Source organism: Gasterosteus aculeatus, chromosome 14 (assembly GCF_964276395.1).
Source record: "Gasterosteus aculeatus chromosome 14, fGasAcu3.hap1.1, whole genome shotgun sequence".
NCBI lineage: Eukaryota > Metazoa > Chordata > Actinopteri > Perciformes > Gasterosteidae > Gasterosteus > Gasterosteus aculeatus.
Window position 1 is genome coordinate 15,099,499 of NC_135702.1, and position 23,427 is coordinate 15,122,925.

At 41.1% G+C, this 23,427-nt stretch overlaps 1 protein-coding gene across 2 annotated transcripts in view; it reads right to left on the bottom strand.

Annotated features, from left to right (window-relative positions):
* Positions 1-349: 349 nt before the first annotated feature.
* The window catches only part of megf10 (multiple EGF-like-domains 10), a 62,068-nt gene continuing 38,990 nt past the window's right edge, over positions 350-23,427 (bottom strand). The window contains exons 7-22 of one of the 2 annotated variants that reach the window (XM_040198088.2): positions 19,905-20,117; positions 16,096-16,270; positions 15,131-15,251; positions 14,697-14,860; positions 13,331-13,433; positions 12,918-13,064; positions 10,790-10,924; positions 9,622-9,750; positions 9,330-9,458; positions 9,051-9,179; positions 8,800-8,928; positions 7,378-7,602; positions 6,944-7,059; positions 5,879-6,002; positions 3,699-3,905; positions 350-3,202 (exon numbers count right to left, since the gene is read on the bottom strand). In XM_040198088.2, coding sequence (XP_040054022.2) covers positions 3,039-3,202; positions 3,699-3,905; positions 5,879-6,002; positions 6,944-7,059; positions 7,378-7,602; positions 8,800-8,928; positions 9,051-9,179; positions 9,330-9,458; positions 9,622-9,750; positions 10,790-10,924; positions 12,918-13,064; positions 13,331-13,433; positions 14,697-14,860; positions 15,131-15,251; positions 16,096-16,270; positions 19,905-20,117 — 2,410 coding nt within the window. In that variant the 3' untranslated portion in view covers positions 350-3,038. Of the gene's footprint in view, positions 3,203-3,698; positions 3,906-5,854; positions 6,003-6,943; positions 7,060-7,377; positions 7,603-8,799; positions 8,929-9,050; positions 9,180-9,329; positions 9,459-9,621; positions 9,751-10,789; positions 10,925-12,917; positions 13,065-13,330; positions 13,434-14,696; positions 14,861-15,130; positions 15,252-16,095; positions 16,271-19,904; positions 20,118-23,427 lie in introns of both variants that reach the window. The other variant, XM_040198087.2, reaches the window with a different exon arrangement.

Below are 23,427 nucleotides of genomic sequence, written 5' to 3' on the forward strand. Positions count from 1 at the left end.
CCATGTCTTGCAGGCACACTGGTAGTTGGCATAAATGCAGGGATAGGTACGGCGACGTTCCCTGTGAGTGCTATGGGTAAAAATCAGTTCCCCCCCCAAAAAAGTGGAAGATTTTGGAGATTTGCCCCAAAAACAGCCCTACAAATATGGTAGATAACAGGCGACAAAGGTAGAGGTATTATTTATACGCTTTGATAGCCGGGTGGTTTTAGTACTCTCAGTTTTGCCCGAGAGAAATGTTACAGATGTTTGCGTTTACTAAAGTTGTTAAAGTTGTGTTTAGAGTATTATAAAATGGATTTCTGCAAATAAACATATGTTTTCTGAGGAAGGAGCAATTACGTTTGTGGTCATTTAATTACAATCTTTAATTGCAATGGAATGCAATGGAATTTGTATACATTTTTATCTTATTAGAAAAGAAGTACAGTATCTGTAGAGGAAAATAATAGTCCTAAACCAAAAGCCTTTGTTCTGGTTTTAATATAGGACATACAATGATGGGTGACATAAACATTTACAAAAAAACTAAATACAATATATAAACAATGATAATGACAATGAAAGAAAAAAACATTAAAGAAACATTTCTTGACATTATTAATCTCTAATACACATTAGAGATTAATAATGTGGTCCTGTGGCAACAATCCATTAAAAAAGCCAAAGTGCAGTTAAGCTTGCATTTCATGAGATAATTTCATTAAAAGTTAAGCCCTTTAAATTGATAATGCTAGTTGAGCCAGGTGTTTTGCCTTATATTGTTCAGTTAACAGGTTTTTATTTGGTGGTATGAAGACATCTACTGAAGTATTACCATGAAACATATTTCCGATGCAAAATATAAGATCTATAATACTTTAAAATGTGATTTTGTATGTATGACCTTCAATTCTGAAAATCTATAACATTTTAAGGATCCACTGCAAACCATTTAAAAGAAACAAGATAGTCTATTATATTTAATCAAGCAACACACACAACCAAACTAACTATCCTTTTACCTCTGCATCTATATGGAGCAGGACAATCAATAATTAACATTAAAAAGTCTGCAGACGTACTTTTGGAGAAACCATCCAGAACCCCATTAGTGAATGAGTTGAGGGACACAGGCCGCTGTATATTATGATGTCTATTTTCCATTGCAAAAAGTTTTTTTTTTTAATTAAATGTGGCTACTGCTCATGACAGGTCACTAAATGCCCTTAATGATGCCCCTAAAGATTCTGGAACTTCCAGGGGTTATCAAGTAGGTTGTCGTCCTCATTTTGCTCCTGTATTGGAGAGTTGGACATCCCCAAAAAAGTAATAAATCAAAAGGCACAGGCCCTCAATAGTATTTGGCAAAAAGTGGACATTTAGAAGGAACAAGAATAAACAGTTAGAAACCACAATTATGTCCGGACATACAGCCAAACACTGCAGGGAAAAAACCTAATTTAAATATTTAAACAGGATCAAATGTGTACATGACCACACCAAAAAGTACTGCAATGTGACAAAGTCAATATTCAAGCTCTCAATTGTTCATTGTCTGTCCCACATTCATTCAAATTCAGAAGCATAGATCTAAAATGTCCACGTTTGCTAGAAATGGTGGGTATACAAGAAGAGACTTGTACGTGTACCAAAGCTGACATGGTTCTTAACAGTTCAGTTTAGTCTGTACAAAGCCTGGGAACAGGGCTTCAAGTGCCTCCTGAACAATGCTAGCCTGTTCAGCTCATTAGTTATAGTCTTATATTTGCTGCCATCTAATACCACCTAGTGGCTAGGTAATATCTTTTCATGCATGATATACAATTCTTCAGCACATCAACACAATGCAGAAACAAGCAAAACATACTACATACTTTTCATAATTATGAAATTAAATAGGATGAAAAACAGAACCTAGGAAAATGTATTTTTACAGTATGAGTGGTACATGTAATCATACCATTGAGTGCCAGAGCACGTATACACAATTGACAAATACCAATTCAAAGCATGTATTTTCAGAAAATGTACACTCTTTGCAAATATAGTGCTTGAAAATTGGGAGATGAATGTTGTTGTTATTTTGACTCAGCCAACATTGTGATGGGATGTTGAAATCCAAATTAGGTAGGCTGTCAACAATCACGAGAAATACTCTATACCTGTCAGCTGCATGCAGGGAAAGGGTCATGGGACTGTTGACAATTCAGATAAAGGGTACAGCAGGCTTTTACACAAGGCTATCATTACTGATGCTGTGGTCACATGATTTACACATTGCTCGTTATGATGTCCCCCCCTAAAATCTCCTAAAGCTTGTTTGTTAGTTTTCTTTCAGCATGGAACTCGGATATACAGTATGTAAATTACACCTGGCTGAGATTTGATCACAGTGTGAGTTGGACTACCTCCAGGTGAGGTCTAGTCAATCCCAAACCAATCAAATTATGTGCAAATTATGTTTAAGTGGATTCTGGTACTATCAATATTTCAACAATAGCACTGTATTCTTGAAGTATTCATTAGAAAAACATTGTCCTGAAAAAAAAAACACCTATCTAATCTTTGATTTAATTACAATCAATATTCAATCACATTATCCATTATCTACTGCTATTTAAAAAAATAAAGATTTGATTAGTATTGAATGGTATACGCAAACATGATAAATTCCTCAGTATACTTGGGAAAAAAAAGTACTTATTTAACAAGGTCTGAAGCGACCTTTTGTTATGGCTGCATCTGACAATCTTCTGGCCCATTTTGAAGCTGGAAAATTAAGCCGTGCAGAAGTATATGAAGGTCACTTTTTGATGGAGTATATTTAGACTGTACCTGTCATGTTTCATGCTTCAGTATACACATTTCTGTAAATAATGACAGCTTTACCTAAAAACTAACCAATTTCCTCTGAAAGAAGCCATGATACGTAGTTACAATAAAAGTAGCGTAAAGCAGAGTTGAAAGGAAAAAAGCGTGTTGTAGGTACAAAACAGTCAGTGCAGCAACTGCAAACTGGAGGTAAGACCTGGTCTCTGTACTGAGTCTCTGTGGTATCATTCAGTGTCCGGCTCTTTGTTCTCTTGGAGAGGACTTTCTCTGGCCGGCAGGAGGTCGTAGTGGCAGGGAATGTGACTGTTTTTTGGAAGATCGTACAGATCTTTACCGAACTGCATGTCACCATTGCTGTCTTCTGTTAGCTGGATGTTACTTACTGGCTCTGAAATTGAAGACACGCAAGTTGACTGTTGCAGGAAGAATAAAGTACTAAGCTGAAAATTTAAAAGGAACAAACCAACATTTTGGAAAACTTTGTTGCACTAAACTCATCAGAGTTTAAATTGAGGTAATCAACTAACCAGGACAATTGAATAACCCCTATTTAAATATAGCTCACTAACTGTCCAAAAACACACTAATAGCTGAAATCCAGAATTAATACATGTTAATGAGCCAGGATGGAAAGGGGGGGGCAAAAGGACCACACCTCCGCCGCTGTATCTAGTTCTCTTTAAGCTTCCATTGTAAGATGTAGAATTCATATGGATCATCAGAGGATGTTGTATGTGTACAGACTGTAAAGCCCTCTGAGGCAAATTTGTAATTTGCGATTATCGGCTATACAAAATAAAATGAATCGAATTGAATTGAATATGTCCCAATCTGGAAATTAATTACAATGGCAAAGTAATACGATGTAAATATAAACTACTCACCAGCTTCATAGATATTGTGGTTAGTTGTGGGGCTGCTGTTGCTGATCTCAGCGTATGGGGAATCCTGTCTGACCGCCGACTTCATTTCCACGTAGCCACACTCCAAGTTTTTGGCTGTAAGCTGGGGAGGGTCCGTTATTGTTGCATATGGGTTTTCAGAGCTGTTGAGGGAGCAGGAGCTTGCATGATAGAGTGTGCCCTTCAGATCTGGATGACATAGGCAGAAGAGCCAGTGAGAGGTCAATTCCAGCAGTTCAGGACTTATTTGTATCTGAGTTTTTATATTTCTTCTACTGTGGTATAAATGTATAGACCTTTGTACAGACCCAGGCTACTTTAAGGCATAGTCTAAACTCGATTATTTCATGATATTTTCATGTCAAGTCAAAGAACATATTTGTGCTGTCAAATTTCACCGTGAAGCTGAAATTCTATCTCTTGTGTTACCATATACTGAATGCAAGCTACAGGACTACAGGAAAACAATCACACTTCTTGATCCTTTGAATTGTCTGAAAAAATGGATATCCGCGGCCTCTAACAGTCCCAAAACAAATTGCTGCACATTATGTGGACACATACCACTCCCAGTGGAGCTAAGTCCCTCCCTTTCTTTGAAACATAGGAACGCCCCTGCCATGAATGCTATGCTGTATGGGGCGCCGTTTGTAAAATGTTGCACATTCCAAAATCCTGCGCAGTTTTTCCACATTTAGCATTATCGTATGAACAAAAAAGTACGACAATATTCACATGTCACTTTTTCAAACATTTAGAGAGAAATTCATGTACATTCATGCAATAACTTTTCCAAGGATAATGTTTGGCAGTAACAAAGTTGTTAAATAATATAAATGTTAAATCTAAATGTAAATGTTAAATCTAAATTTAAATGTTAAATCTAAATCTAAATGTTATATCTAAATCTAAATGTTATATCTAAATCTAAATGTTATATCTAAATGTTAAATCTAAATGTAAATGTTAAATCTAAATATAAGCGGCGCCTTTACAAACGGCGCCCCATATTTAAGGCTGTAAGCCCTTTTACCATAACACCTCAAATAGAGGCACATTTCATTTTGAAATGCGGTCCGCATGACCGCAGTGGAGAGGGGGTTTACGGGCGCGGAACGTCGCGCAACCCCGCCTTGACCGGACCATCGCCGACGATTTGGCCGCGACGGTGAAGGCAGGGGGGGGGGGGGCGGATGCTCGCGGTTAACGGTTGGGGGGAGGGGGGGGCGCGGTGAAATCCTCGGCGATGGGGTTCGGTCAAGTGGGGGTTGCACAACGTTTCGCGCCCGTGAACCCCCCACCCGCATGATTTCAACGTGGACAGTGTGTGGCCCCCTTCCTAAAATACATCTGACACCCCTGCTCTATAACAAGAGCTAATTCATCCGGACTTGCCAGCTTGTCCTGCCGCGGCGTGAATTACCGTAATTATTGTAATGTTCAGTCGTCAAGTCGTCTTAAATGTTAAATGTAGAGCTAAATGTAGATTCTACATTTAACATTTAGATTTAGATTTAACATTTAGATATAACATTTAACATTTAGATTTAGATTTAACATTTAGATATAACATTTAACATTTACATGTAGATTTAACATTTAGATATAACATTTACATTTACATTAAGATTTAACATTTAGATTTAGATTTAGATTTAACATTTATATTATTTAACAACTTTGTTACTGCCAAACGTTATTCTTGGAAAAGTTATTGCATGAGTGTACATGAATTTCTCTCTAATTGTTTGAAAACGTGACATGTGAATATTGTCGTGCTTTTTTGTTCATACGATAATGCTAAATGTGGAAAAACTGCGCAGGATTTTGGAACGTGCAACATTTTACAAACGGCGCCCCATAATGCTGTCAGAAAAGCAAAAAACATTTTGCATCTGGTGTGTGCTGAAAGGACAACTGACACCAACAGAGAGGACACCAGTTTTAAAGTTTAAAGACAGTACAGATGCAATTGGTTTATGGAAACGGTGCTAATGTCTGGTTGGCTAGTTCTAAAAGAACTTGCCCCCAATCAACTCACAGCATAACCACAGGGGGAGGCAGGCTGCAACCTGCTAAATCGCATGGACGTAAGATTAATTTAAGCTTACTTGAAATTTAAGATTAAAATTAATTACATTTTATTGTAGTGAATGTCTCACCCAGTTCATGGACGCAGTTTTCTTGTTTCCATTCTCTAGGATGTGTGCTGTTGTACTCGGCGAGAGGAGCCCTGTTTCTCTGATCTATGTGCTTCAAGTTCACAAAAAGCTGGTTGCTCTTGGCCTAAAAAAGAAAAAGTGAAACGCGTCAGTAAGGAAATACGTGCATGGTGGCGGGAGTGCATGAAAGAGAGTGGGACTCAAAATACAATTTAAATAACGAAGGGTTTAAATCAGTGGTTCTCAACTGGTCTGGCTCACCCACCATCACCCCTTAATGACAAGCCGCGACCCAAATCGAGGAACATTCTCAACTTCTCAAATTTATTTAATGAAATAAACCGGAGATTGAACCTGAGATAGTATGGAGACAGAATACGTATGCCACCATAAAAACAAGTTTAATGAAAAAACAAAACAGCCAGCTGTTAACCCACTAGTGGGTCGCGACCCACCAGTTGAGAATCACTGGTTTAAACTAAACGTGGCGTTTAGTTTAGGCGGTGATGTAGTGCGATCAGGCGGTTAATTGGCAGTTCTTAGCGGTGCTGCATGCACAACCGGAGCGGCAGACGCAGTCCTTGGAACAGACGCAGGCTGTCGCCAAGGGCCAGGCACGTCTACGTGAACGTGAAGAGGGCCACCGTGGACTGGCTTGGACTGTGCCCCAAGGACCACATGAGGGCCTTTCGGGAGGCACGGCTGGGGCCTGCAGACCGCCCATTCTCGTACGCCCAAGGATTAAAGGATCTGCCCGGAGTGTAATCTGGTAAACCATTCCGAGGGTATCGTTTCCCTCTGGCAATAATACAGTAGGTGCCATTTAATTTGCATGGAAATCATCGGGCCATTACCACCGAGGCGCACAGGGTGGTACACACACACTTTGTGTTAAGTGTTCAAACTGAACCCCTACCAAAGTTTCCTAGTCTGTATACACAACCCCACCCAGGAGGTCAATCCTTGCTACAACATAATTATAAAATACAATTAATAGACACATTTCTCATTCTTTCTTTGCCATCTCTTTGACCCTCCATGGAGTCTCATAATACACTTCCATACCTTTCCATTAAGACCATTGTTAACATGTGGAGAGCTGATGCACTGGGTCAGAGTATGGTAGCTGGGGTTGGAAAAGTAGTTGCTTGGGTGGGACTCACTTTCTGGTGGGTGAGCATCTGAAACATGAGATGTTGACAAGAACCAATAATATGAAGTTCATCAGTGCTTTCTGAGCATTAAACCCAATATTAAAAGCATCTCTATCTATGGTCTCATACCGTATGAAATAAGTGATAAGTGAGTGATTATTAAATAAGTGAGTATTGTTTTTGTACTGTAATCCCATGCCAGTGTAGAACTGTTTAAAAGCAATACAACATTCAAGGAAAAAAATATAATGTTATGAGAAATAACAGATGGAAGAGCAGCCTAACATGGGACGGTATATGTTCTTGAGAGTGTAGCAGTCTGAAGCCAGTCAACCTGTAATGTACCTGCAATGGTGTAATCGGCTGTGACCGTCAATGCAGAAGTGTAGGTCACAGCTGCCATTGAAGGCTCTTTGCCCTTTTGTTTCTTCCTGTAGATAATGAAAAGAAGGAAGAGGAAAAACAGCAGTAGCACCAGAACAATGACTCCTGCGATGGCTCCGATCCGGTAGGTTTCCACATGCAAAGCTGCGCTGGTCAAACTGTTGAGGCTGTCCACCACTACACCAGCTGTAGACAGAAGGATGAGGAAATGTTAGGGGTGTAACGATTCATTCACTGAATCGATTAATCGATTTATATTCCTGCGATCCAACTGAATCGATCTGTGCTCCCCAAATCGGCATTCCGGACGACATATATCGATTACAAATCGATTTGAAATGGTACATAATCGATTGTATCGATACTTGGAAACTGCACATTAGATTTAAGTACAAAAATGGCATGGATGCGTGTTTGTTTGTTTTTTAGCACTTTAGACACGTTAAACGTTACTCGATTCAGTCTGCCTGTCTGTGACGTCATCAGTACGCAGCGGCAGCCGCGCGAAACTCGGAACAACAACAAAACACAGCGTGGAGGAGACCACTGCGAGCGAGACCTTTACAAACCAACTTATCGATCCAGCGTGTGGAAACATTTTGGATTTTGCAAACACGGAGGTGTTCTAAATAAGTCGGTCGCTGTTTGTAGAATATGTAGAAGCCAAATAAAAAAACACGGAAACACAACGAATCTTTCCGGCCATCTACTAAGGCGCCATGGGATTAAACAACGCCGACAGTCAGGCACCTCTAGCAGCGTTACCGCTGCTGCAGCAGCAGCAGAAGGCAACTCCAGCTCTGCAGACACCTCAGGCCTCGCCAGCACAAAACTCAACATCACAGTAACAATTGCCAAGTTTAGCTGTAAAGACACGCAACCCTACAATGTGGTTGAAAATCCGGGGTTCTGTGAATTGATCCAAACATTGTGTAATGTTTACATTGAAAATGGCACTTGATTCAAATAAAAGGTTAATATATTTGCCATCAATTGTTGTTTGCTTGTTTATAATATCCATAATTAATTTAAACCTGATTTCCTTAGAAGAAACAACAGGGATCTCAGAAACTTTGCCTGCACTGTCCAGTAAAGTTACTGAATCGATTTCAAGTCACTGAATCTAATCGAATCGTTCTAAATTAACCCAGATCGTCCATGAATCGAATCGGCAACCATGAATCGTGATTTGAATCAAATCGTGAATCGTTACACCCCTAGGAAATGTAAAACCCAAAATAGTTTCTTCAAAATAAACCAGTAGTAAACATATAGTAGATATGACTGGCCATGATTAGACACCTCAGGTGATCTGATTAGTGTAGTGATTTCTCAAAACAGGTTTGAGAACCGACTTCGGACAACAGGATTGAAAATCCTCACCTTGGTCACAGCGAGCTCCCTTCCAGCCTGGGTTGCAATAACATGTACCAGTCATGTGATCACATGTGGAGTTATTTAGACAGTCACACACTTGACGGCAGCCATAACCATACGAACCGGGAGGACACCCTGGAAAAAAAAAAGTAATAATTAGACTAAAAGTAGACTATTTTACAGTATATGTAAAGCATAATCACCAAGAGGCCCTTAAAGAAATAAGAAACAGACAAGATTAAGACAGTGTGACATACTTTGTTCGCAGTCTCTTCCCATGAAGCCGGTGCGACAGGTGCACTGTCCAGAGATGTGATCACAGTTGGCCCCATTTCTACACTGGCAGGTCAGAGAACAGTCTTTCCCGTAGAAACCTAATGGACAACCTGTAAGGGCGCAATCACACATCATAAGATATCCTTTTTTTAATTACAAAATAAACACCTTCTCTCAAAAGGGCCTTTTGCTAAACAGCAATGCTTAGTTTGATCACAGAGAATTAATCTACTATATGTGATTGAGTATCTGTCACTGACGTTGTGTGCAGTAGAGACCGGTCCATCCTGGGGTGCACTTGCATTCTCCATCATAAGCGCTGCAGTAGGCTCCGTTGTGGCAGTTGCATGTGTGGATGCAGTTGGGTCCCCACTGAACAGGAGGACAGGCTATAGGCACATATGACATACAAACTTCAGTCATATCAATTACATTGCTTATTCTCACCTCAGAATTATAAGAATAAACGTTCTTACTAATACTTTAGAGGGTCACAACATTATGAAACATCACAACCATCATCTTATTGATCATTTCATTAAGTGAACGCACGCTGGGAGCAGTCGCTGCCGATCCACCCTGGATAACACTGACAGGAGCCATCGATGGGGCTACAGGTGCCGTTGTTGGTGCAGCTGCAGCTCCAAGCACAGTTCTTCCCAAATTGACCACTTGGACACACTAAACACAGGACAAGTGTTAATTATGGACATTCTTACTTTTTCAGGATCACCTCCCTACATTCTCAAATATTATCTAGGGAATGAATGGATTGTATTTGGCATCTATTCTCATCATTGACAGATATCAAATATAAACAATAAAACAATAAAACTGTACAGTAAATGATCATTGGCTGTGTATAAGAAGTGGTTAATGAGATGCCACCAATTGGTTTGTGACCACCATTTTGAAGCAATGAGTTGGCCGTCTTTTTTTTGCATCCAGGGGTGACACGATGGGGTGCAGAACGTATTACAACTAACGGCTGGAGAACAGATTTTACAGGCGACCAAAACGTAGACCTTTTTGACATATTCACTTTCATCAACTGAATACGTCCTAAACCACCCTACGTCAATGTCTGTTTTACTCCAAATGGAACATGTTAACGAATGAAAACTTAAATAATAATTTGTCTTAGTCACAGTAATTCAAGCAATATAACTCCGCCATAGAGTCTGTGACCTCCCAGCAGAGAAGCCTTGATGTCTAACTATTGTGTGTTAAAGACGGAGACGTAGGTCATAATTCTGGAGACTAAGATGCCCCCCTTCGACCTTGATGCAGAACTTATAATAATTTAATAAATATATATTGTGCTGTGCTGAAAAACATTTCCGACCATATGTATGATTTATACCACTAACTCCTGTTGTTTACTTACGGTAATAAATGTAATTTTTTCATAAACTTTTATACAGAGATGTAGAAAGAAAACACTGTATCGTCTGTGCATAATACCCAGCTGTGGAATCAAATGTACATATAGGTCATAATGAATATGGTCATAATGGCGAAGGTACTGTGTATTAATTTAGTCATTTATATATATATATATATAATATTATATATATATATATATATATATATATATATATATATATATATATTTCACTAAGTCAGGAAGCTGTAGTTATCAGTCTTTGGAATTCCGCATAGTTTGAGCCCAGAAGCTTTTGTAACCTAGTAGAAACAGCGGGCTGCAGGGTACACTCACCCTCGTTGCACAGCGCTCCTTTGAACCCTGGCAAGCAGTCACACTGTCCTGAGACATGATGACATGGTCCGTTGCTGTGGGCACACTGTGGACAGGTCTGACTGCAGCGGTGACCAAAGTAACCTGGAGAGCAGACTGCAAGCAAACCACAAAGATGATTTAATCCAATCTGCATATCATTTCAACCTAATCATGCAATCGGTCAGGTGTGTGCCTTCAGCGCTAAGTAAGTGTGCAACTTTGTTTGTCCCTGGCTATCTGGCTGCAGCAACCAACCCCCCATCTGCGGTTCTAGAAGTGTATTATATGACTTTGGACCGATTGCTTTCATACATTTCTGCTTGTTTTTGAGTTTGAATGAAGTGTGTATTATGACTGCTATTGGTAGAGATGGAGGGTGAGCCCATTGTGGGTTGTATGCATTCAGATTCACATTCAAATTCAAATGTATTGTCATTGCACAGAGTACAAGTACTATGATGCATAAATCAGCCATGCAAAAAACATAATTAGAAGTGCAAATGAAGCAGTAAAGGTACAGTGCAGTGTGCTTGATAAATAGATGAATAAATACAAATAGAAACAAAGTTTTACTTCCTACCAGTTTACTACGAGTACTACAGTGTGACAAAATGGACCGTATGAACAGTGCAAGATGTACACAGATGTACATCTCCAGTATTAACATTGTTAGGGATTTTAGCAGAAGAGCACACCTAGCGGTGGAAATTATAATATGTGTGATAATGATTAGTGTTAGAATTGTAGTTTGTTAGATTAAATAACTGCAATATAAATTAAACATTACAGTCATTTAAGTATTGTACACATACCATCCAGCCACAATTTAACGTTAAACATTAGAGAACGCTTAATTCCTTGATGGATTTGAAGAGGGTTTTTTGTTTTTTTGTATACTGTTAGGTTGTTAATGAGCAAACAATGAATATGATCAATATTATGCATGCTATGTTATGTTTACATGAAGATGCTTTAGGTCAAAGGTGTTATGATTGAATATATTGTAACATTAAGTGAATAGGGATTGGTCAGGTCAGTGAGGGATCTTAGATTTGTCCATCCGATAAGACCAGGGGAGAGAGGGTCATGGAATGCCTTTTGGCAGAACGACATGTACGAGGGAGGAGCTGGGTTTGAATGTTTAGCCAATCACATAAAACTGTAGCTCAAGGGCCCCCCCCCCCCCCCCCCCCCCCCCCCCCGGCAAGATTGGAAAATCTGAGCTGGAGAAGAGGCAGGCAGAAGCCTCCTGTGAACCAATATTGATGGTCATATAGGACTGGACGAAGGGATTTCTGTTTCGCGAAATATTATACCATTCATACCATATTTCACTTTGTAATTGTATTGCTTATGTTATTAAGTTCTTTATAATTTTCAAACTTCAAAGTTAGTTGAATCTTTTTGACTTGTCGACACAGCCAAGGCGAGGATAAAAGGAGCCTTCCTTGATCCGAAGTTTCAGAACTCCACAACACTTAGGAGTGTAGTATACGGTGTATGTGTGTGTGTGTGTGTGTGTGTGTGTGTGTGTGTGTGTGAGTGTGAGAGTGCGTGTGTGGGAGGGGACAGGTTGCAGGAGTTCAGTGTTTAATAAATTGACAGCAATGAGAAGAGGTTCTTCCTGAACACTGAAGGTTTCTGCATGACATAGAATAATGAATCCCAACCATTCATATCAAAATGTCTACATAAGTGTATATAAAGGTTAGTGTTTTAACAGCGTGTGGTGCTTTTGCTAAATAAAAACTGCATTCACTGGGGTAGAACATTAGCAGGACATGGCATATTCCACCTTTTTAGCTAAAAACCTTCCTTAAAGAAGACAGAGTACCAGGTTACTGATGACACAACACCTGCTATTCATATGACAGCTAGACATGACCAGTTGTGTCTCAGCTGTCAGAGAAATGGCTCAGCTGAAGAGTGTGTGTGTGCTGGTGTATATCTTTTTAACTGTAAGGTGGAACAAAAAATACTCATCCAAACCATTGTGATTGTTTTATGATCGGTTCAACAGTATTAACAATGTGTGAAACGTGTGGCATGTGAAAAAAAGACATAAGAAATAAACTCAAGTAAAGGGTCAGCTGTGTGTGGGGCTTACTCCTTTGACAGGTGGTGCCTCTGTATCCTGGAGCACACGCACAGGTCCCTTCGTCTGGAGAACAGAATGCTCCATTCTTGCAGTTACAGGGTAGGGAGCAGTTTGGGCCCCAGCGACCCTGAGTGCACACACTGTCACAGTGGATACCTATTCAGAGACAAATACAAATATGTTTCAGGTTCCGTTCTTAACCACATCTGAACCCTTGAAAAGGCTTTTGGAGTATTGGTCATTAAATTGCTTTATTGGTTGAAGAATAGTACGGTCCTCCTTATGGAGGAACTACAAGAACATACACACAGACATTATTACCAAAGATCAGCACCATGGAGAGCAGGAAGTATTTGTGATATACGGTAAAGTTCAAATTTTGAATCAGACTATGAGAACACTGATACTGTATTAGGTCTTACCAGTCCAGCCGGCCAGACAGCGGCAGTGACCAGTAGAGTGGTGACATCCATCGGCATTACTGCAGTGACATCGCGCCTTGCAGTCCAAACCGTATGTGCCATCCTGAGGCAGATGAACATTAACCATTACAGAGATGACCATCATCAACATGTCCGTTCACATTTAGATATTAAAGAGCCTGTAAAGTTACTACAGGCTCCAAGAGTGGATGTAGAGAGTAATACAACAAGATAGGCGCTTGACCAATGGCATGAAATCAAGTAAAGACCAAAGAGCTAATTGTGGACTTCCGGAAGAAAACTGGCACACACATCCCCATCCATATCAACGGGACGGAGGTTGAGCGTGTCGCCAGCTTCAAGTTCCTGGGTGTCCACATCTCTGAGGACCTCTCTTGGACCCTCAACATCTCATCCCTGGTAAAGAAAGCACACCAGCGTCTCTTCTTCCTGAGGAGACTGAAGAAGGCCCATCTGTCTCCTCAGATTCTAGAGAATTTCTACCGCTGTACCATAGAGAGCATCCTTACAAACTGCATCTCAGTATGGTATGGCAGCTGCTCTGTCGCGGACCGTAAGTCACTGCAGAGGGTGGTGAAAACTGCCCAACGCATCACCGGTTCCTCACTCCCCACCATTGAGGCTTTCCAGAGCAAGAGATGTCTGCAGAGGGCACGCAGCATCGAAAAGGACAGCTCTCACCCCAGCCACAGACTGTTTGCCCTCCTCCCCTCTGGGAGGCGCTACAGGGTGCTCCGTTCCCGGACCAGCAGGTTCAGGAACAGCTTCATCCCTGCGGCTGTCACTCTATTGAACTCTGGCCCCCCTGAACTCTGAACTCTGCCCCCCACCCCCACACACACACATCTCCCTCAGTGACTGTACTTCCCCCTCCACCCTGGCTTGACTGCCACACACCTTCCTCCAGCCACTGAACATTTGCACTGTTATTGTATATCCATTTCTTACTGTTCATATTGCACAACTATTTCTTACTTTATTCACTTATTACACTTTACATATGCACATACTCTGCACTTTTTGCTATTTTGCACTTCTGGTTGGATGTTAAACTGCATTTCGTTGCGTCAGTACCCTGTGCAATGACAATAAAGTTGAATCTAATCTAATCTAATCTAATCTAAGTCAGTGGCCTCTCATCCACATGCCAATGCTGTTTCACAGCTAATGGCAGTTGCACATTTACATTTATTCACTCTAGTTTGATTGATTTTTTTAACTGAATGTTAATCCTAATGTTGATAAGGGTTCTGAAGAAGACAATACTATCAATAGCTTTGATTTGTAGTGTCTTTGAAGGGTATCAGCACAAAGGGGAATTTTGTTGGCTGGGATTTCCTCTCACCTGGCAGCGAAGCTCACACCTCTCTCCCCTCCAGCCTGGAGCACAGGTACACTGACCATTCAGGGCATTGCATGATCCTCCTTTCCCACACATACAGGTTAGGTTACAGCCCACACCCCAGGTACCACTGGGGCAGTTGATGGAGCAGTCCACTCCATGCCACCCTGATTAAACAAGTTCAATGAGATTCAACAGTGTATCAAGAAGATTATGGGGCGTGGTCCCGCTATATAATGGTAGGGGAAACATTGGTAAAACATTCTCATTTAAAGTGAATAAACAGACATTTAAGAAAAACAATTGTAGTTTTAAAGAATGCATAAAATTATTCAGATAAAAATATCTTGATATTATTCACATAATTACCCATCAAATATTGCTCAATGTCATTTCAATATGTTTTTGTATGTTCCCGCTCTTCCTCCTCAGCTCACCTTGTTTACAGGAGCAGGATCCGTCGACAGGGGAACACTGAGCTTTGTTCTTACAGTTGCAGTGGGAGAAGCAGTCCACTCCATGTGTTCCTGTTGGGCAGGGGACTGAACAGTTGGGACCCTAAGAAGGTGTATACAGTAGAACATTTAGAACTGTCAATGATATTGCACATACTTTAAACTCTGTAGCACTGAAGAAACATGATTGGGTCATGCTGTAAGCCATTGCAGTGCATGTGGAGATGAATCTGAACTTGTCAATTAAGCCTGAGTTCAGAACAACACACTTGGGAATGGATTTGCTTGTGCTTTGTGTGTCCGTACAAACATTTGCTCAAGAAGTTTGATGACATCAAAAATCAAACTGAATAACTAAAATCAAATTAAATGTCATGATAGTTAATACAATAATTCCAATATGTTGGGGTATAGAGTTATTTACTCTTTTACCATCTACTGTGTCTGTGTGTCAAGTAAAGAGCAGGAATCCAGATGTGGTTTTGTTAGGTTAGCATAAAGACTGGAAGCTTTTTCCAAAGTAAAAACAAAAATACACACCAACACCTCTGGAGCTCATTGACTGATACACTATTTTCATCATCTAATCCATCATTTCAAAGAAAAAATAAATATTTTGAGTTGTAGGGGGAGGTTTGTGCATGACTTCCTGGAAAACAAGAAGGTCAGCTCAGGCTGCGAACACTGGACAGAAGTACTCGTGAGATAAAGTGTTGATACGTTCAGCATGTGACACCCCCTATAACAACAAAGTTGTATTCTTAGATATTCTGGTTTTTGCTTTAGCAATATATTATTCAACTTTGGACCGACGCAGGCTAAATGTTTGGTCTGGCCTTACAATGTGCCACAACCACATGCTTCATGTCACATAAAGTATAGGCCTCATGAATCAACACACTAGGTGACCTGAAGCACATTGTGACATGACAGAAATGTGTTTTTACCGTGAAGCCTGGAGTACAAATGCACGCTCCGGTCACACTGTTGCAGTCGGCACCGTTCTGGCACTGGCACACCTGCTGACAGGACTCTCCATAAAATCCTGCGGTGCACATTTCGTTGCAGTACAGACCTGACCAACCAGGCTGACATGAGCACTCTCCTGACATTGGGTGACAGCTGGTGAAAACAGGTAAACATGTAATTATTATAAGCACCTAACTCTTGTTCAGTTATCAGAATTATAATCAGTTTAATTGGTCATGTATGGTAACGCATGCATGCAATTTGCAGTTTTTTCTCGTGTTCTCCACATTGATACAGTTTCTTTACATACTAGAAAATGCATCGCTCTTTAACTGGGTAAAACAACATGACACAACAGTTTGTGACACAAACTATTTGTTACGTTAATAATTGCACATTATAAAATTAAAATTACACTGCAGAACTGCATGCTGGCTACAGCTATTACAAAAAGAAGAAACTCCGTCGATACATGAAAACCCTAAAAAGAGCGATGCAGGAGGAGCAATGAGAGACCAGAGATGCACCACCACAACTTGGCTATTGTACTGGCTATTGTAACATTTCTGGTATAGATTTCTAGACCAGGGGTCTTCAACGTTTTTCAGGGCAAGTACCCCGTATGGGCTGGTGTTATTAAAGATGAGCTAATTAGACCTTTTCGGGTTGAACATGCACTAAAAATGAACTCCCAAACTTTCTGCTAGTAAGAAGAGCAGGAGACACTTTATTTAAGCAGTGGTACAGGAAAAGGTCTGTATCTTTCAACAGGACAGAATTCAACACAATGCCCCTTTCATGTCTCTCCTGCAATCCCTCGATGTGAGCATTCGCTGGGTAGCCCCGCCTTCTTCTCCAGCAGAGAAGTTGCCAGATTTGTCGCGAGTAGCTGTTGCACTGCCTTCTGGGGCTTTTAATATCAGCCGTGTGTGTCCTATTGACCGACGGGCTAGTTATGATATATGATACTTACTCGTGGGCCGTATATAACTGTACCATGAGCCGGACACAAAGTTAGACTGACGGAAGAGATTAAAGGAGTAAAGAAAATGGAAACCATGAGAGTTAATACAGATCTGTGAAGCAGAGAATATAGTCAGCCCAGAGGACTTAAGTCTGCCCTGCCCACACAGGCCAAAGGGCCATCACGCCGAGTGTATACCTGACTGATGTTTCTTTTTTGGAGATTATTTACCCTTTGACGGGGCACATATGAAGCTGAGTTACAGATAAATGCAAATTTATAAAAGTTGGGATATACACGTTTCTGTCCTTCCCAATACTCTGGGGAAGTATTAGTAAACTACAACATTTTTCAGGTCAAAAACCCCGTACTATATATATTATAAAATTGTGTTTTATATTGGACCATTTCCTAGACGAGAGGAGCGCGACCGATTTTTAGGAGCTACCAAAAGGCTTGCCTCAAGTTCAGGGACCTCCTCAACCCCAGGAAGAGAACACTCCCACTCCCGCTGGGCCACAGCTGAGTCAGAGTTGTCTCGTCTATGTTGTGCTTCATTTTTTGATTCTGCATGAGTAAAGTAGTTTTTGTTCTTGAAGTTGCGATTGGGTCTTCTCGCTGCACCTGCCAAATGGAGGGGTTTAAAGGAGGCGCAAGCCCCAATATAATGTTCAATGAATGTATAAAATGTAGAATTGTCCTGAAAGAGCTTGATTTATTGGAGTATGTGTGCCTCCGATAACTGAATTCAAAGATCTGAATCTCCAGCGTGTTCACTCTCTCTAGTCATCGTGACATCACCCAGTGGTTTGTGAACTGATGCATTTGAAGCCTTGAGTCATCTAGTTACCATATTTGGAATGTGGAGGAAGGACTTAGAGACGTTGAATCTGACCATCATTTTAGTTAAACTTCCTTTTTCAACCAGAGGAATCCTCCCCCCTGCTGATCAGTAGAGAGAATGAATGCACTCCATGGGCTTCACTTTCCAGAACCGGAGGTTCCCGTCTGGTTGACCCACAAGGTTAAAAAGATAAATCTAAGCTGAAGGCTTTATACGTCAAAATGGCCTGAATCAGAACAGAACTTGAAGAGATGGTTTAAAAGAGCAGTAGCTCCTTTAGTGTACCTGACACTGATTACAAAGGACTCGGAGGAACAACAATGACAGAGGAAAATTAACACAAGTCGAAGTTTATAAATACTACTAACGTTATATTTAGGACTATTTCAAGCGACAAGTTTGTTGTTTAAGCAACATTTCTGTGATCGATTGTCAACATTGTGCCTTCCTAACAATTAGCTCCCGGATGTGGGAGCTGTGAGGTGTACAGTGGTTAACGGGACCGTCAAACCTCTCCACACCGGGCGGTTACCCCGCAGAGAGTAGCCTGTTCTCGGCAAGTCTTATTAAACATGAGCTATATTATAACTAGGCTTCAGTGTTCAATCTGTTGTCAGAAACGCGTCACCGGTAACGTTACGTTGGTTTTACTGCAGAGTTTAGAATTATCAACTTAATGTTTAAATTAATGTCAAGTCCATTCTCGCCGTCATAGGTATTAAACAAGGGCCTGAAACTCTCTATGCCAGCCGGGGGTAGTTCTGCTGTCCAGCACGGTCCAGCCTGTACTTATCAGGGATTGTGTTTGACAGCTGGCCCACCTTACAGAGCTCTCCCATTGTAAGCAGCAGGGCAGCTGTTCTCTGCAGACAGATGCACCACCAGATGTGCCAGCCCAACCGGTCACTGCCTGCTGGCCGAAAACGTGCTGTCTGTGTCATGAATCGGGTATCCTCCTCCTTTTTCCTTTCCAACCCTTTCTTGTAACTTACACACACACTCGCACACACACACACTTAATTCCAGCTGCTTCTCATTCTCTCTTCCCCTCACCTGTTCCTACTTTCTCTAATCTATTTCTAGCCTGCCTCTTCCCCTTGTTCTCCGCCAGAGTGTTATCTATGTACCTGAGCTTGCGGCCCCGTAGCTCCTGCCTTGTTGTGTCCTGACAGTTCGTGTTGAACTGTATTGTCCTGTTACCTAACCTCTGTTTCACCCAGCTTCCTGTTTGACGTGGGTGGCCTGCCGTCTGGTGCGCTCTCCCTCAGCCTGAACTTCGTTGCCGGCCAAGCGCTCGCATCTTTTCTGTTAAGCCTTAAGAGCCTTTTCGTTTGTGAGACCACCTTGTGGCTACTAGAGTTCCATTTTTGGCCATCCTGACTTCATTAAAACAGACTTTACCTTCCCTTGCATTTGGGTCCTCTCTCCTTCACGACCATAACAGTCTGCCTGGTCAACCATCATAGTGACAAACAGATAGAAAACAACTGTGGTAGCGGGGGAGGGATTGGGCGCAGCGGCAGAAAGGAAAGAGTAGGAGGGGGCGTGGTTCAGGCAATGATGCCAGCAAGAGGCATTAGAGGCCTCAGCTGGAAAACACACCGAATCTTGTTTTCGTCTTTCCATATATCACATATGGAATATATAGAGGCATTATCTTTGATCCCCAGAATAATATTTAATTACTATTACTGCTGGCCTGCCAATATATTGCATATTATTAATAGCAGCTATCCCTGGAGGGCTTGAGACAACGACAGATGAGAGACACGTCATCCGTAACGAGTGACTTCTTGTAATTTCGCTCCAAAAGACACAACGGATAACCGGAGTGCGTTGCAACAACATATGGATTCTTATTAACAAGATACAACTTAGAAGACAGAGTCATTTTTGGCATATTACAAGATGTATAGTACAACAAATTGATCCCATCTCTTATATGCAGGGTAAAGTTTGTACAGTATTTATTTGCGTACCTGCGTGTGTTCTGGGCGTAACACAGACACTTCCTATCACACCGGAGGCCATAGTGTCCTTCAGGACACAGTCGGGCGTTGCATGTCTCCCCTGTGTATCCTGGTTCACACAGACACTGCCCGTTGGTGTAGTAGCATTTGCTATAGTTCTCACAGCGACACTTCTTTGCACAGCCGGCACCGTAGGTGCCAACTGGACAATGGTCCTGACACCTGTTCACAGTAGAGATACAACGGCATCAGTCAGTGATTTCAAAAAGTAAAAGGTAAAGTAAATGTATTTTTCCAGAGTTTAAAATTCCGCTTTTTACTTATCTATTAAAGATTTCTTTTTGCATTTTAAACTTAGATAGGATATACACACACACACACACACACACATAAAAATACAATGACATAGATAACATGTAACACAGGGGTCTCAAACTCATTTCAGGTGCGGATCAGATGCAGCCCACTTCGACCGAACGCGGGCTGAACCATTACGGTCAAGGGGGGGGTGGGAAGGGGCGGGTTTGAGACCCCTGATGTAACATAACCCAATTTAAATAAAGAATTAATTGCAATAAGAGTATGTTTTTCTTTTCTTGTAAGTGTGTATGTGTGTATATATAGATAGATATAAAGAAAAACTCTAATTGCAATTATTTCATTAGTTAAATTAGGTTACATTTTATGTTCATGTGGGACCATTGTGTTTTTGGAGTGTTGACAGACAGTATCTGAAAAGTCTTTATGATCATTTTTTAAGATACGGAAAAGGGACGTAAAGGAGGTCTCTCGGTTTAGCAATCTATTCACACAGGTGAATTACAACAAATGAAGAAGCCCTGCGTATGGCTGACTAAACTGTGCATACTAAACTGTGCAATCAGCCAGAAAGCCAGAAATTATGGGGGCATTTGTTGCCCCTCTCCTCGTGATATCAGGGGCAAAATTATACTTCTTGGGGGCAACACTGACCCCTACTAGCATGAGGGCATGTAGAGAGAGTAGAGCTTGGCTTTTTGACAAAAGTCCTCCAACTGCAGGAGCTACGTGAACCATGGGTTTGTGTAGTTGTCTTATAACGTGACATATGACTACCATAGTAGTCAGCGAGTCAGCTAGCACATTGAGGTCTAGCTCGAGGGTCATGGCTGATTGGCTTTGTGAGGGGCTAAGCTAATTCATCACTTGATGCTGAAGGCAAAGTGATTTGGTTCCTAAATATTTACACCAAGATGTAGCCTCTTCCATTGATAGGTACACCTTGGTCTGTGTTCTGGCCACATATACACGGAGGATATAAAGGAGGAATAAAAACCTTTGTACCAATCCATGACGAGTGACTTCTCTTTACGTTCCAAAAGAACCCAACGGGAAACAGGTCTTTGCTCACAGCCATTTTGGGTCGGCATGTGGAGCGTGGCTCAGTGTTTGGCTTGAAGGACCAATTGTTGTAGATTTAATGTTAAGGTTACATTCACTTTGCTGTTTTTTTGCCACGCCATTTTGCTTAGGGAATTGTATCATATTTCCAGTTATTGGAATCAGTCCAACAGACACGTGGAAGCAGACAAAACACTCATGTCAAGATACAAACAGGGAGTTGACCTCAAATAGGCCTCCATTTATAGTGTGGGAGGTGACTCACCACTTGGTGCCTCCTGTGGGAAGGAGGGCAAATTGCACACATTTTTTAACAATAGATGTATCTAATGTTTCATTTCTCTCTAGAATCTTTGAGAAAGCAGTCACAAATCAGTTGTATGACTTTAGTTTGAGGGTTTTCATTTAGGATTTAGTGCATCATAGCACTGAAGTTTCTCAGAGTACAGTTGTTTAGCATCTCTCACCGCCTTGCTAAACCTGTATTTTGACTATGTGTACAAGTCTTTGTCCCCACTCCTAAATGCCTGATCCTTCTGCAGTCGTAGTTTTTGGAGTTCCGCTGTAAACCAGGGTTTGTTGTTGTTATAACGCACCCTGAAGCCAATGTAAGAAGTTACGGCCTCTGAACTCATCCAGACTGTTGGTAGCATGAAAACATCCCAGTCTGTGCAGTCCAAGCACACCCAAAGATCCTCCAGCGCCTCACTGGTCCACTTCTTGAATTCCCTCACCACAGGTTATTGGTCTTGTTGTCCATTTTCTCATTGTAATAGTCCAATGTTGGGCACCAACCGCCATGTCAATTTCCTTGTATGTCAAATATAGCAATAAATGTTTCTGATTCCTGACATGAGTGGGTCAAAGAGTCTGAGTCAACAATACTTATCCCCATGAACTCCACACTAGGAACGGCATGCTTGGCTCACCAAAAATAATCAGTCAACCTCTGCAATCCATGACTCTCCAGCTAATGACCGCGCTAGATTGATATTGAATAATAGACTGCATCAGTGGTCATAAACTACATCAATTTCCATTCCAGAACTTCATGTCCCAATTAACTAAAACACATCACCATCCTATGTCCGTAGGCTGGAGGAGTAGACCACAGTTGGCTGACTGCAGTAAAAACGCTTGGTTGTGGTTCCACAGCTTTCTGTTAATCACAGTCATTGCTTGAACACAGAGCTTCAGCTAATGTGGCTGCAGCTAAGCAAAACAAACAGTTTGGAAACTAATGCAGTAGGTCCTCATTATCTCATCCATGGTTCCACAGTGCAAACAACAAACTCAAACTGGGTTTGGAAATAATTCTCTGCCGGACCCACTTAAAGCTGGTAAAGAGAAGGAAAAGATTATGATTTTATGTACTAAACTAAACCTAAATTTTCTCATCCCCATTGATGCAAAGGTCTGACATAAGTCTGATGTGTCCATTGGGTTTGGGTGTGGCATGGTCAACCCAGTTCTAAGCAGTTCTATACTGTGACGTTGGGCTTTCTATTCCTGTCTCGTCACTGGTCTGCTTAAGTATATGGTGTGTGCTCTCTGATATTGTTAATCATGGGCCTAAAGCCCTGCGTGGCGCTGTAATGAAATCTGTCTGTGAAAATACTAAATGGGCTGACTGATTTTCTGGGTTTTCTCTGTGCTCTCTGAGAATGTGGAATAGTAAAGCAGACACTGATGACATTTCAGAATGTCATAATAAGGGTCGACACAAGTTGTATTCTGTAATAATCATAAAAGAATAAGAGGTTCTGCACTTAACATCTTGAACTCCAAAGTAACTAAAGCTGTCAGATAAATGCAATGGAGTAAAAGATACAATAAATGCCTCTGAAATAGAGAGATGTATTAGTAAGACTGTTGAGTAACATAAAATATGAATACTAAAGTAAATTAGAAGTAGCTCCAAGTTCACTAGTAACGTGGAATTCTTCACTACTGTGGGCTGTAATGTCACCAACCTCAGCTGTAGGATAGCTGCATATTTAATATTGTTTGACGATAATGATGTTGAGGACAGCATTTTTTCTGATTCTGTTTAAAAATCTGCAGTTGATTAAATGGACAAATTTCTGTCCTTTTGACTTTTGAAAAGATACATCATTCATGTGTGTGATTAGTTAATTGCATTCCAAAAGGT